At 40.6% G+C, this 13,975-nt stretch overlaps 1 protein-coding gene across 1 annotated transcript in view; it reads left to right on the forward strand.

Moving 5' to 3' along the window:
• Window positions 1-8,549, forward strand: part of LOC104626741 (neurexin-3-like) — a gene marked incomplete at both ends in the record, with an annotated part of 28,654 nt that extends 20,105 nt beyond the window's left edge. Inside the window, 2 exons of the mRNA XM_010294753.1 lie at window positions 6,797-6,916; window positions 8,396-8,549. Coding sequence (XP_010293055.1) covers window positions 6,797-6,916; window positions 8,396-8,549 — 274 coding nt within the window. The remainder of the gene's footprint in view (window positions 1-6,796; window positions 6,917-8,395) is intronic.
• Between the last annotated feature and the right edge of the window lie 5,426 nt (window positions 8,550-13,975).

Here is a 13,975-nt window from a genome sequence, read left to right on the forward strand (position 1 = left end):
TAGGCCATGAGGCCTGGTACTTCTGTACTGCTATGATTTGCAGTGGAGGCTGTTCACATACCGTCCTTTCAGGTTTTTCTTTCTGCTTTTAGTTTCTGTGTTTGAATGGTGTTTACTTCCTTTACTCCATTTGCATTTTCTTGTCCCGTTTTAGGTCAAGACATACTTCTTTTTTATGCAGTTGACTTTTTGTTGTACGGCTGGGGTTTTTTGGTAGGGTGTTTTTTTGTTTGTTTTTTTTTTTTTTCCCCCTCACCAGCATGTGTATGAGCACTTTGCTTAAGACTTCTTAGGTTGCTTAGAGATGGTAAGTGGCAGAGTGAAAAGAGAAAGGAAGATAGGCATATGCCAGGTTTCATGGAGGGGAAAAAAACCCCCACCACCTTCTAGATCCGTCCTCTGTAAATTGTAATTGCTGCTGATTCCCTCCTCCTGTCACCTTGAGGTAAATGTACTTTCTGTAAGAGACTTGCATATTGGTTGTTTTAACAAGTCCCAGTCCCTGAAATTTTTAGACCAGCCCCATATTTGGAATAGGAAGACTTGGTGCCATAACAGACATCAGGTGAATGAAGAGTTCAGGTTCTATTGATGCACTGAAATAAATGGCTGTATTTTCAGAGGACTGCAGAATGCTGGGTTTTGATTTTTTTCTGACAATGGGTAACTTTAAATATGGAACCTGCCACATGTCTAACCTTTTTTAGGTGATGAAAGGGACAATGAGTTCGTAACAAAATCTGGAACTGAGAGAGCTTGAAGAGCTGGCCTTGCAATCCTTGAAAATCCCTTTGTTTTTTTGGTTCTAGTTTGCTAAATTAAAGTCACTCTGATATTCCTGCTTTCTGCCACCTGTGACTCAAAATACAGGTTCTAACTTTTTGAATTGTGCCTTGAAACTTGACTACACTTTAGTTTCTTAACTTTGTGTAAAGTACGTGTCAACATGCCACCATTGGTATTTGACAGCTGCAGCATACGAGGTGTGGTCCATTCAGTGAAGTGATGGTTCCATGGGATTCAGTCTCAATTTTGCTCACTTCTTCCTCAGGAAAAAAAGCCAATTACAAGTTATTCTAAAATTGGAACACTTAGCTGGATTAATTTCATTTCCTGCTTAACCTGCACTAACAGTGAGTCCTGGAACAAGTTTATATTGTGCCTAATGCATATGGTTTACAAGACTTGATGCCTCTCTGTGCTGTACTGGGCCTGCACTTTGAATTAAAAAAAGCAGATTATCACTGGTTATGAAAGAGGAGTGCTGATAGAAGTAGACTGTACATTTATCACAGGTATAAATTGCCCATCCATAATGTCTGACTGGTAGTGGTAAAGATATTTCAGTGCTTGATGGCATTTGCAATTTAAGAGCTGTAGGACAAAAGCAGCACCTTACTCTGCAAAGACAGTAAAGATGTCTTGTGTGTGTTACTTTCCTATTTCTTCCTAACCTCTTTGAAGTTACAAGGAAAAAAGATAGGAGCACTTAAGGAGATGGAGAGTGAAAATGGACCTATGGTGCCATTGAAACCTGCCTGTTGCAGAACTTCATCTTACTGAGAAAATAACATTAACACAAATGGTATTTTCTTTTCAATAGAAGTGAATTTTCGATGTGTGAAGGAAGGTGTTATGTGCAAGACCAAGAATGATGTGCTTAGCTTAATGCTTATTGCTAGTTATGATCAAAGCATGAAGTAGCTGTGTTATAATCCTGCAGCTGTTGTATAAAGAAACCAAATTCCTCATGTAACTCAGAAGAATGATAAACAAATACTGTCTTATTCCTAAAGTTCCTTTTGCTGTAAAGAGCTTTGAAATGACACAGTGTGAATGACTTCTTTTGCCAGTGAAATGCACCCACCTGTGGAATGAAACGTGGCAGTTTTAGCAATCCTGAGCAGTAGAATTCAATTTTTTTAGTTTCAGGGCAAAGAGAAGCCTACCATACTGCTGAAAGTACCAGAAATAGTTAGGGCAACAAAGTACTTTTTCCAAGCAGAATATGTATGAGAGATCTGGCTACTGTACTCTAAGGTGATTTTCTTCAAATACATAGAGGTAAAACTAATAAATCATACATCTAGCTATGTAACTTGGAAGATAAGTGTAATACTGAACTCCTTCCCAGGGAGGGAGACCCAAAAAGATCTCAGATCCTGCAAGTCCTTAGATACTGAGCTGTTTCAGTAAAAATTAGAGATGTAGAAATAAAGATCAAATGGACATTGTTGAAGAATTCTGCTTCGCCATCTCATGTTCCTGAGGAGTTGCCTCTGTTGGTAGGCTTAATCTGGACAGGAGGAGATGGAGCAAGTCGTGCTTCTGCTAGCAGGGATGCTTTTCTACACTGGAGACTTCTCCACTTTTATTCTAGATGTACTGCACACTCCACTTTCCACTGTGCGTGTGGCATGAAGAAGACAATGCACCAAGCCCAGCTACAAACAGACAACAAAAACAAGGTCTTTGAACAAAAAGCACTCAACAGAAATAGCAAGTGTTGCCAGGGTGGTAGAAACTTAAGGAGAAAATTAGTCAGCATGTGTATTTTTTTAATTAGTAAGTATAGTATGATTTTTTTTCAGATGTATCTCAGATTATTACGTGAAGATTAGTTCTGAAACTTTGCTTTTAAATACTTTCAGATGCTGTAAGTGTTGCCAAAGGAATGAGATTAAAAATAGATCTGAACCCTGATGACATTGGTATTTTAGAACCAGTTCTCCTACTGTATATATAAATTGTTTGTTGTCTTCTCTTTCCTTCTTCGTTAACACTAAAAGATATGTGCATTGTAACACAATCTTCATGTTTTATAAGTCTTTCTGTGCTTCAGTTGCTTTGTTCCCTAATCCAAAATCCTAATCACCTGTGACATCCCTGTTAGTTGCTCTGAACAAAATGCTGTCGCCACAGATGGAGGATTATGACACCAGGCAATGACTGTAAGCAGCAGGGAGTAGATGAACTCTCAGAGACAAAGATCCTTTTACTATGCCAATGGCCCATAGTACTAAGCAGTGAGGTAAAGCATAATACCCAGGATCTACGCTGTGCCATCACAACCAACTCTAAAGATGGCAGATCAGGCTTCAAGCTTCCTTGTGGTATTGTCAGGCTTTCAAAATTCCTCATCATTGTGTGGTTTTTTCTTTTTTTTTTTTTTCTGGCTCCTTTGAAAGTACTGTTTCCATCTTCACAGCTGGCTTCTGTAAAATACAATGCAGAAACCACAATACTGGTCATGAATTCAAGTCCCTTGGCTCTGTGGACTCTCTCACTGTGAACACCTCAAGCCGCAGGTACTAGGCCTCATGCAGTCTTAGTCCTTGAGTAGACTTCTGGTCCTTTTTCTTGTGGTATCTAGACAAAGGATATCTCCATTAGATGATGCCCATTGTCGAGTCCAGTTACTGATTAACCTGAGTGCTCTCATAAGAGTGTAGGAAGAGAAGAGAAACATCATTGAAAATGCTATTCTGCTTTGCTTCTATGTAGGGGTGTTTACAGTATGCTGTAGCAAGTTTCCATAGTCACAATTGCTTTCTGTTTTTATTTTTTAAATATATTTAACTTGTCTGTTTATACCTCTAGGAGTATTGGCATTCATATTTAGGGTTAGAGGTTAGATAATGGAATAGTAACGTGCAGGAGAGGTATCGGTTCCCTGTTCCTTATCCTCCATTTTAGGCAAAGTGACAACTAATACTCTATTTCAGATTGTTAAATGTCATCCCTTCTTTTGCTGGGCCATAGTACGTCTGAAGCAAGTGTTGGACAGCAGCCTGATGCATGTATATCTATATAGTTATATCCATGTCTTTTATACATATAAAGGCAGGAGGGAAGCATGTACATACATGTGCCTACCAGCCCACACTGTATAGTTTGTCAGCACTGTTGTAATCCTAGAAGTGATCTGTTAACTTCACATTGTGCCAGTGAGACCACTGGGATTCATACAGCTGCAAATAAGAGTCAGGTGGGTGGGTAGAAGAGGCAGAGGGAAGGAGAAAAGTGTTGAAAAATGCTGCTCAACTTCCTTTAAGTATGGTAACATGCTGTGGCTGCTGCTGCGGCGTCGGTTCAATACGTGAATTTTTGTTCAGGGATTTTGTTGTCTGCTTTTGTTATTTACATTTATGCTTCTACTTCAAGGTTTTGGGGTTTTGGTTTGTTGTGGTTTTTTGGTTTTGGGTTTTTTTTTCCCAACAGTGTAACAGACCGTAAAAGAAGCTCAGGTTTTGGTTAATGTTCAGTTAAACTCTCTCTATACTGACAGCGACATGTTCCTTCTCATTGCAGGAGAGATGTAAGGAAACAAATAGCTAAAAAGCTACTGAAATTCACCCATTCTGTTCTTGCAGTGGGGAAAGATGATTTGGTGGAAAGAACAGGAGCCCTGCACCAAAGCTATGAGTCCCTTCCTGGCTTGGTCTTCGAATTGTTGGGAGGATCATGGCATGACTCGAGAAGTGGGCCTGTGTGAACCTCATCAGGTTTAACAAGGCCAAGTGCAAGGTCGTGCACCTGGGTAGGGGTAACCCACAGTATCAATACAGGCTGGGGGATGAAGGGATTGAGAGCAGCCCTGCTGAGAAGGACTTGGGGGTACTGGTGGATGAAAAGCTGGACATGGGCCCGGAATGTGTGCTCGTAGCCCAGAAGGCCAGCTGTGTCCTGGTCCGCATCAAAAGAAGTGTGACCAGCAGGTCAAGGGAGGGGATTCTGCCCCTCTACTCCGCTCTGGTGAGACCCCACCTGGGGTACTGCGTCCAGCTCTGGAGCCTTCAGCACAGGAAGACATGGACCTGTTGGAGAGGGTCCAGAGGAGAGCCACAGAAATGATCGGAGGGATGGAACACCTCTCCTATGAGGACACACTGAGAGAGTTGGGGTTGCTGAGAGCCTGGAGAAGAGAAGGCTCCGGGGATACCTTATTGCAGCCTTCTAGTACTTAAAGGGGGCTTCTGAGAAAGATGGGGACCGACTTTTTATAGCAGTGCCTGTTGCAATAGGAAAAGGGGTAATGGTTTTAAACTAAAAGAGAGCAGATTTAGACTAGTGATAAGGAAGAAATTTTTCACCATGAGGGTGGTGAAACCCTGGCAGAGGTTGCCCAGAGAGGTGGTAAATGCCCCATCCCTGGCAACATTCCAGGTCAGGTTGGATGGGGCTCTGAGCAGCCTGATCTAGTTGAAGATGTCCCTGCTCATTGCAGGGGGGGTGGACTAGATGACCTTTAAAGGTCCTTTCCAATCCAAACCATTCTGCCGTTCTATGTGGGGCTTCCAGTTAGAAGGGTTCTACAAAGGCTGTTAAATGTGGAAGTGCCTAGATGCACAGTCTGAAAATCAAAGACATTGTATAACTATAGGACTCAGTGAAAACAGTGTGGGTGGTGTCAGATGGAGGTTGAAGGGTTTCATTGAAAACATTTGAAAATGCTATCTCCACTTTAGTGTCTCCTATCTCATCTATGAAGTACGGATGGTGGTGCTGATGTGATGAAGAGCAGGGTGAGCCTCATAGAATTGCTGTTGCTGACAAAGACTGTGATGGAAGGTGCTGGGATGGGTAGAACAGTTGTGGCTTTATCTTTATACTATTGACCTTTGAGTTACACTGGAGGTGGTTAACAAACTGATCTCAGTTTGCCTAGCCAGTTGATCTTCTACTCTATTTCTTTTGTTTCTTCTTCTTTTCCAATAAGTGCAAGATATAGAATAGTAGGTATGTCAACTATAATTGTACACTTTAAATACGTCACAACAGGAGTGGCATATCTTTGTTTAGAATGCTGAAGATAAAATACTTTCTCAGAAAGTAACTTCTAAACTTATGTTCTTATAATCTGTGACTTGCAGCTTCACGTTTGCTCTCAGGTGATCCAGAATCCAGCTACCTCCTTGTGGATCACATGCTAGCTGTCATTCAGAGTCTGTCTTATCTAAAGATCACATTTTTGCCTCTTGCTTGGGTTGTGTCTTTGCAAGGTTTATCTGAGTAGGATAGAAACTGTTAGCTCCAAACCACAGAACAATGAAAAGCTGTTCTGTTAGTAGTGGCTGCTTCCTTCTTGGCTTCCCCCAAAGGCTGTGGAAACCAATACAGAATAGAGAGGTGTCATGGACTAATGTTATGTCCTTCTGAGGACTTTATTGACATGTTTCCAGAGGGACCTGTGTAATGGGACTGGTCAGAGTCTCTGATGGTGGTTGGGTTGGTTTTTTTTTTTTTTTGTTTTGTTTTGTTTGTTTTGTTTTGTTTTGTTTTGTTTGTTTTTTCTGAACCTATGAAACAAAGTTGTTGCCAACTGAGTCTTCAAAACCTCAGTTTGAATCCACACATCAGGATGGTTTGGGTAGGATGAAGCATTTTTCATGTGTCCATTTCCTAGCCTGCATTTCTACAAGGGAATCAAACTTCCAGAGAAGCACAACAACCTGGCAGTGTTTGTTATCCTTGCATCACACCGTATTTTACAGTAAATTTCTTTGAGCAAGCACCGAATGTATGAGTTGAGTCTGCTTAAGAGGGAATATGTTGCTGTTTACTCTTCCTCTTTGCTCTGTGTTTGCTGTTTTGTCATGGAGCATACAGTTGTCTTTGTGCTCTTTTTATCTGAGTTTGTTGCATGTCCAAGAGTGGAAAAGTGTTTGGTTAGTGCTTTTCCTCTTCTGCATGAGGGTGCTGATAGTAATGGTAATGATGAATTGGAGCTTTTGTGGGCTTGACTAAAATTATCTCTCAGCTTTATTTCATGCTTTTCTTGTCTTCCTTTCTCCAGGACCAAGTACTACCTGCCAGGAAGATTCCTGTGCGAATCAGGGCATCTGTAATCAGCAATGGGAAGGCTTTACCTGTGACTGTTCCATGACTTCGTATTCTGGGAGCCAGTGTAATGACCGTAAGTAGATGTTTCCATTGGATTGGTGAGCTGTCAGTTCTGACAGACGGGAACACAGAGAACACATAATTAGCTTTACTAGCAATCAAAATACAACTTTTCCAGTGTCAAAGCCAAACTTTGTTTCCTGGAAAGCTTCTTTGAAGCATACAGCAGGTTATCTTTTTTCCTTGTTAGAATGAAAATACGCAATTTGTTATGTGTTAGGGTTGAGGTTTTTTCCTTCTTTTTAAAAGCTAACTCAACCAGACTAATGATGGTAATTGATACTAATGGATTTCCTGTTTCAGAGGAAGAATGACTTAAATGTATTCTGTGTAATACTTACATAGGTACAAAATGGTTAGGTTTTGTGTACTGAATTATGCTTTGAGATTTTCATTCAAACCTCAGTGACAAAGACATGGAATCCATGTAAAACTGCTGAGCAGTGCTCTAGATTGTCTTCTACTGACTTACTAGTTGTATGCTAAGATGAAAAATAGGGTACTGTTTCCTACACTGTTCAGTTAAAAGCAGGTTGTCAACTGAACATACAACAACGGTGTTGTGCTTCTTGGCATATTGATTAGCTTCATCTCAAAACATTGTATGTTCTTTTCCTGGACAATTACTCTTAAGATCTCTCATAAAATAATTGAACAAAACCTATAAGTCTTCCTGTAAGGGGCAGATAATCAGCTTTCAGACGTTCCCTCTGCTCATCCTCATATGGTCTTTGCTCCTGCCTTGAGCGAGCAGATCAGCTCTATTCTCTTCCCACTATTGTTATTTAAGGCGACAGTTAGTCCCCTTTTCCTCCCCACTCCAAGGCACTGAATAAAGGAGAACACTGAGCGCTGTACTAAGCATAATGGTAGGCCTCAATAATTCGGTTCGTTGTGTGTGTAAATTTTAAGACCAGAAGGGACTCTGGTCCCCTTTCTCTCAGCATAGTTCTCCCAAATGGGTATTGGAGAGGCTTATTAGCATTTGTTCTTTGACAAGGACAGTATCAGAAGGGCACTACAGACACAGATTTATAGGCTGTAATGCCACGTCTGGTTTTGGGTTGTTTTGGAATCCAGAATGACTCCTTTGGGTCCAGAAGACACATTTCATATTGGAGCCACAAGATTTGGCTCTGATTTTCTGCATTTTTGTTTTGGTTTGCTTTTGTCAATTGGACACCCAGTTTCCTATTCTCGCACTACTTGTTCAGCCATTCAGTTTAGACTTGCTAACCACAGCACGTTATAAACCTGTTGTGTAAAAGAAATCCTACTTCGAAACTTGTTGGGCTGCATTTAAGTCAATGTCCTGGAAATCTCTGAAGAGATTATTGATACTGTCTGTTCTGTTTCTGAAGTGCTGGACTTCACAGCTCCAGAATGTTGCAGTGTCCTTGTTATGCTGTTGCTAATGTCTTTGAGCAGGCTCTGAAGTGGCAGCAAGACAAGTTCCTATGTCTGTAATTGGGGATTCCTTGCTGCATTTTAGAGTTGGCAGCTAGAAACCATGCAGAGAAGAGATGGGGGTTTGATATGAGTGCAGGTGGCATGGGCAATGTAGTAGCCAGCCTCCCAGTGTCAGGCCTGGCTGGTGATTTAAAAGTGTTTACAGAGGGGTGTGGGTTTCAAAATGGTCTGGAAAGGTAAGTCATGTGGACTCCTCCTGGAACACAATGAGACTTCAGCAAGGATCTTCAAAAAGTGCGTATAATATCTTTCTGTGTTTTTCTTTTTAGTCATTGCCTTGTATCAGGACACTGAAAACAGAATTCTACTCCTGGTTACCTGATGAAGTTATGGTGTGGGTTGTGGAGAGGGAGAAGGCTTCCTTCCTGTTCCTGTTTTGGAACAGGATATGATAGATATAGTTGCTATTATACCCGAGTCTAATGGAAATACAGGCACTTGTATGTTAATTGAATTACATGTTCTTTAGACTGGATTTTAGTGCAAGTAATGTCAGGGGGAGAGAACTTCTCTGTAACTCTAAATAATAGCCTTGCTGCTGTTTAGAAATGCATCAGGCTCTTTGGTAGAACTTTTTTTACCACAGGACTCTAATTCTATTAATTTGGTAGATGGCTATTTTTATTTTATGAGCAAATTGTGGTCTCCCACTGATGTAAATATGGAATATTTAAGTCAATAGAACAGGTCTAGTTTTACACAGTGGAAATGGTAGCAAAAGGAGAACTAGCTGAATATATTTTGTCTTTCTGTTAATCAGCTCAAACACCCACGCTGGAAAAATCTGCATTACCATGTGTTTCATGCAAAATATTTCAGTGCCTCTGAGTTAAATGGCATGTCTGGTGTTCTCTTAAATTATTCTTGGTGATCTTTTTAGATCATCCCCAGTTAACTGTTGGTAAGTGTGATTTTTTGTTTCCTAGTATAAACTTTGCAAAGTAATTCAATCTTATCAGTACTCAAGAAAGCTTGATGTGCTCATATGCTTTTGTTGTTTTAAGTTTTGTCCCAGTACTGGGCTGTTAAGATTCCCAATTCAGATGCAACTGTCTTAGAACTGCTGTTTCTGAGCTCAGGTGGCAGAAATGCACGTTGTACATCTATAGACACGTTTGTACATTCACTAATGTTTAATAAGACAAGGATTTAAAGACATAGTGCAAGTGATGACACAAATTTTTAGCTGTTGCTGTGTAGATCTGTTTCAGATTTTTTTTTTACTCTGTAGGAATCAAGATTCCTCAGGGTAAGAATTTATGGCCCCATAGCTTCCATTAATTTCAGTTTTAATATGCTTCATTTGGAGTTGTATAATTTCTTGTACCAATGTTAAAAAACACCACCAAAAAACCCCACAGACAACCCCTACCCTCAAATTTATTTGAGAAGGTCTGTGGTACAAAAGTGTGTTTAAAGGTTTGCCCTGCATACTAGCCAGTACTAACACCTATAAAGAAAGTTAGAAATAGACGCAATGGTGCTATTTGGCATATGTTAGTTCCATTCTCCTTGCCATTTAAGATCTGTTTTAATTTTTTGAAGTGGTTCCTCATTCTTCAATCTTTACAGATGTTTTATTGAGTCCAGCATCACATTCAATAAATCTGGGCTTTCAACCTATTTTTAGAATTCGTTTATTACTCTAAGATGTAGGAAGTCAGCCTTAATATACTGCAGTTGATACTGAGGGATGTTAAACAACCTTGGCATGCCAAATTGTTGCTTAGGCTGTTCGAATGTGTAACTTTGAGCAGATAAAGTATCAGAATTAGAAGTTAACACGCAATGTTAATGAAGTGTCTTGCATGTGGAGGGAACTCTACCCTGTCACTGTTTTTCACCACAATACAAGATGAAAACGTGGTAGCCAAAGACTCCAAGTTACCTGAGATGCAGCATGTATTTAAACTGTTGTCCTATGAACAGCTTTACAAATTCTTTAACTTCTGTTATCTATCAGGTCAAACAATGACATTTCCTTTTCTGTACAGAGAGAATGTATAAAAAAGAGGCTTCAGCAATCTAGCAAATGGGAATGGTATATGTATGTCAAACTAGATCATAGGAAACACTGCTTGTTACTCAGTGCCTCATGCAGATGGGTCACGCTGAGGGTCAAGCTTTCCAGGAGAAATTGCCAGGCTGACACAAGTATGTATTAATGTAGGCTGTTTGTCTGTAAAAGATCAATAACCTGCAGCAACGACTAGTGCAAACTGGGTATAAAGCACTTTTTCAAACAGCTGTTTTTTGTTGTTGTTGTTGAAACAGTTAAGTCCATCTGCTGACTGTTGATTGGCTTTCTAGGGGTGTTATTTATTAATTTATTTATAAACTCTGGCTTGTTACATCCACCTGGCTTAAAAACAAGCTTCTGTTCGGTGAAAAAGCAGCCCATGTTTGTCCTCTTGTGTGCGTATCTTCATATGCTTTTAGTCTGCATACTTTTCAAAGAGCCTGTTGATAAACGGAGCAATCCTCTAACCTTGCAATGTGATTGTTTGGTTAAGTGGTGTTTGTTTTTTGTCTGGGGGAGATGTAATATACAGGGCTGTTGTTCTTTTTGTGTAACAAGTTAAGTTTTCATCCAAGATCCCTTTCCACGTCAACATATATGCTTCTACTGTCTTTCTGTGAATCACGTTTGGAGGAGGGAAGGATTAGAGGGAAAGGGAGTCATGGTGACTTTGCTCCTTTGTTCATTAATTTACCACTGTCACAGGAAGAGCTTTTGATAACTGTAATCATAGAGAGTGAGGCTTACTCACTAGCCAAACTTTTTTTTTCCCCCTCCTTGACTTAAGAGGAAAGATGTCAAAATTAGCAGAATAAGTCTAAGGCTAATACTTCAGCATGAAGCACAGAGCATTTTGGATTGAGTGAGGAAGACTGAAGCTGGCGCCTGTGCCACATGTATGTTCTAGGTGAGGTGCCAGGGATGTCAGAGCAGACCTATCCCTCTTCCACTAATGTCCTTCCTTCCCCTGCCCCCCATGTAAGTGAATGAGTACCTAAGTGGATTGGTGCTTCTGGACCATAACCTGCAGACTAGGTCGCAAAAAGGCAGTAGCAGAACCAGCTTCTCTCACCCCTGCTTAAATAGCATGGCAGAACAGTCATTAGAAGAGACCGCTAGCAGAGCAAATGGCTAAAGTAGTAACTGGTGGTGGTGGCTTTATTCTGATGCGCTCATGAGCCGTTTGCACTCTACACTTGTGTTGTCTGTGCCACTGAGAAGTTACAGCTATCTCCGTGGCAGAATTAAGAACCCTGGTTGGGAGATGGACCCTACTCCCTCTCCCTCAGTATTTTGTGCTTTTTACCATCTGGGCCAATTTTTCTCCAGATTTCATGACCTCCCTTAATGTCAATGCCCCCCGCATGCTCAGCTTGATTTACTTACAGAAACTCTCTTTGTAGTTCATGTTAAATTAACACCCATTCATTTCTGATGTACCCAGCTTATCATTTACTGAGTCAGAGAGCAAGAGGTTGCTAGTGTGTAGAAGATAAATCTGCATAGACTTCATTAGTCATGCATGGCTAAACCAGTCAGCTGTTTAAATATCAGCATGCTTAGGGATTTGCCTTTGATACTACAGAGACATCGCCCTACATGAAGCAAGAGTCACCTCTGATTTATCGTGAGTGAATCATGCTTCATTACAGCAGGTCAGGCACCCTGCCCACATCTTACTTGCTTCATGCTTTGTCCATGCTTACTCAGTGCTCTTTTACATACCCTCTAGTATAACTAGTGTTTTCTGTCTGATGGTTCATTTTCAGTTCCTACCCTAAGCCTTTGATGTCTCCTGTCTCTGAATGACCTTATCCTATGAGAATTGGGATAAAAGGGGAGGGAAGTGCAACTGCATACTTCAGTACATGATGTAAAGTGTACCATTGTGATTTAGGTTGTGGACCCTGCCTTTGCCCTTCTTACCCCTGTTTATTTTCATTTGTGCTGCAACTTCAAGAACTGTAACATCTTTAGGGCAAGGATCTCATGCTACTTATTAAAGCACCATGTATTTTTTTGATGCTTAGTAATAACCCACTACATAACTGCTTTAGCACTTGAATGGTTTAAGAATGCTTGTTGATTTTCTGTGTACTGATGAAGGGCATTTCCCCTCCCTTCAGTAACAGCTGTAAAACATGAGATCAGACTGCTTGTCAAGATCTTGCTTGCCCCATGTTCCCTTTGGGAGTCATCTGGGATGGGTAGTGTTGTCAACATCAGGGGGAGGAATTTGGGTGTTCCTGTTTTGGCTGAGAAAGAGGGAATTTGAGTGACAGGTGCTTTTTGCAATTGCTTCTTCTGCACATTTCAACTTCTCAAGGTGCCCTGACAGAAGTGCGTTTCCTTTTTTCAATTGTGAAAGCTAGCCAACTTTATCCTTTTGTGATCCCCAAAATGCAGCTAGGTCTCTAGTGAGTAATTTAATTACGATTGCTTCAACAGCGTGGCAGAAGGAGCATTTAGGATGAGAGCTGCAATCAGTCACTGATATCTGCGCACACCTGGCTGCTGTCAGCACATAAGCTATGGTCCAGCTGTGCTACAGACTTCAATAGGATGGAAGGCGAGAGGCTTTTTACAGGTGGCAATGATTACAGCTTCTGTATCAACCTTTGGGTGGTTCAAGCAGCTACTTAATTCTCTGCCTGACACTGCTCAGAAGCTATGCCATTTTCGTAAACATGTCACAGAGGGCTCTTACCATAATTCTGTTCCTTGTGATCTCTGCTCTGTTTGACAATAATTTTTTTTTTAACATGTTACCTTTTGGTAGTCATGGCAATAATTATCAATTTTCAGTTATAAGTAGCTGAGTGAGTGGTACTGTGTCCTGGGTATTTTGCCCCGTGAAAGAGCTGGCCTCCAAAACTGTTCCTTCAGTAATGGCACACCCAGGGTATGATCTCTGAGAAGACGCTGACATAAGTTGACAGCAGTAACAGTTTGGTACAGCAAAATAGGAGTCTCTATTCTGTCACCCCAAGCCTCATTTGCTGATGATGATCTCTAAGCACATCTTTCCACTAAACGTAAGTGAATAAATTAAGTTTTCTAAATTGCTAATTGTAACAAGGATTTGATTAATTTTTAATGTGGCTTTTTCCTTGTAATATCCTGCACATCTTTATATTTGCTTTAAGAAGCTGTAAATACAAAAATTTAGGAAAACACCAAAACAGGCTTTAACCGTCAGTTTCACTCTTTAAACCTTCTTTTCTTGTATTGGGTTTTCCACAGAAGATGGTACAGTACTGAATTTGGAAGCTGATGACAAACATATATGGTGTTGGATTTTGTAGGCAAAAGTCACCCTGAACTTGAGAACCATTAAGTGGATTTTTTTTTTTTCTTCACATAATTCTGTGAAAATTCTATCCTCAATTGTATTGCCCAAATATACTAGGTGAATCTCACACCAGCTACGGTTTCATCAGCGTGAGATATTTTGGGTGCCACGTGGTGTGCAGATGGTACCTATACTTTCTGTGGAGAGGGTAAAAACCTTTGCAAAAGCCTTCTTGCAGCTGTTGATCTGCAACAGGGTACCCCAGTTACTAATCCAGGTGAAAGTACAGG

Source organism: Phaethon lepturus, unplaced genomic scaffold (assembly GCF_000687285.1).
Source record: "Phaethon lepturus isolate BGI_N335 unplaced genomic scaffold, ASM68728v1 scaffold6529, whole genome shotgun sequence".
NCBI classification, from domain to species: Eukaryota; Metazoa; Chordata; class Aves; order Phaethontiformes; family Phaethontidae; genus Phaethon; species Phaethon lepturus.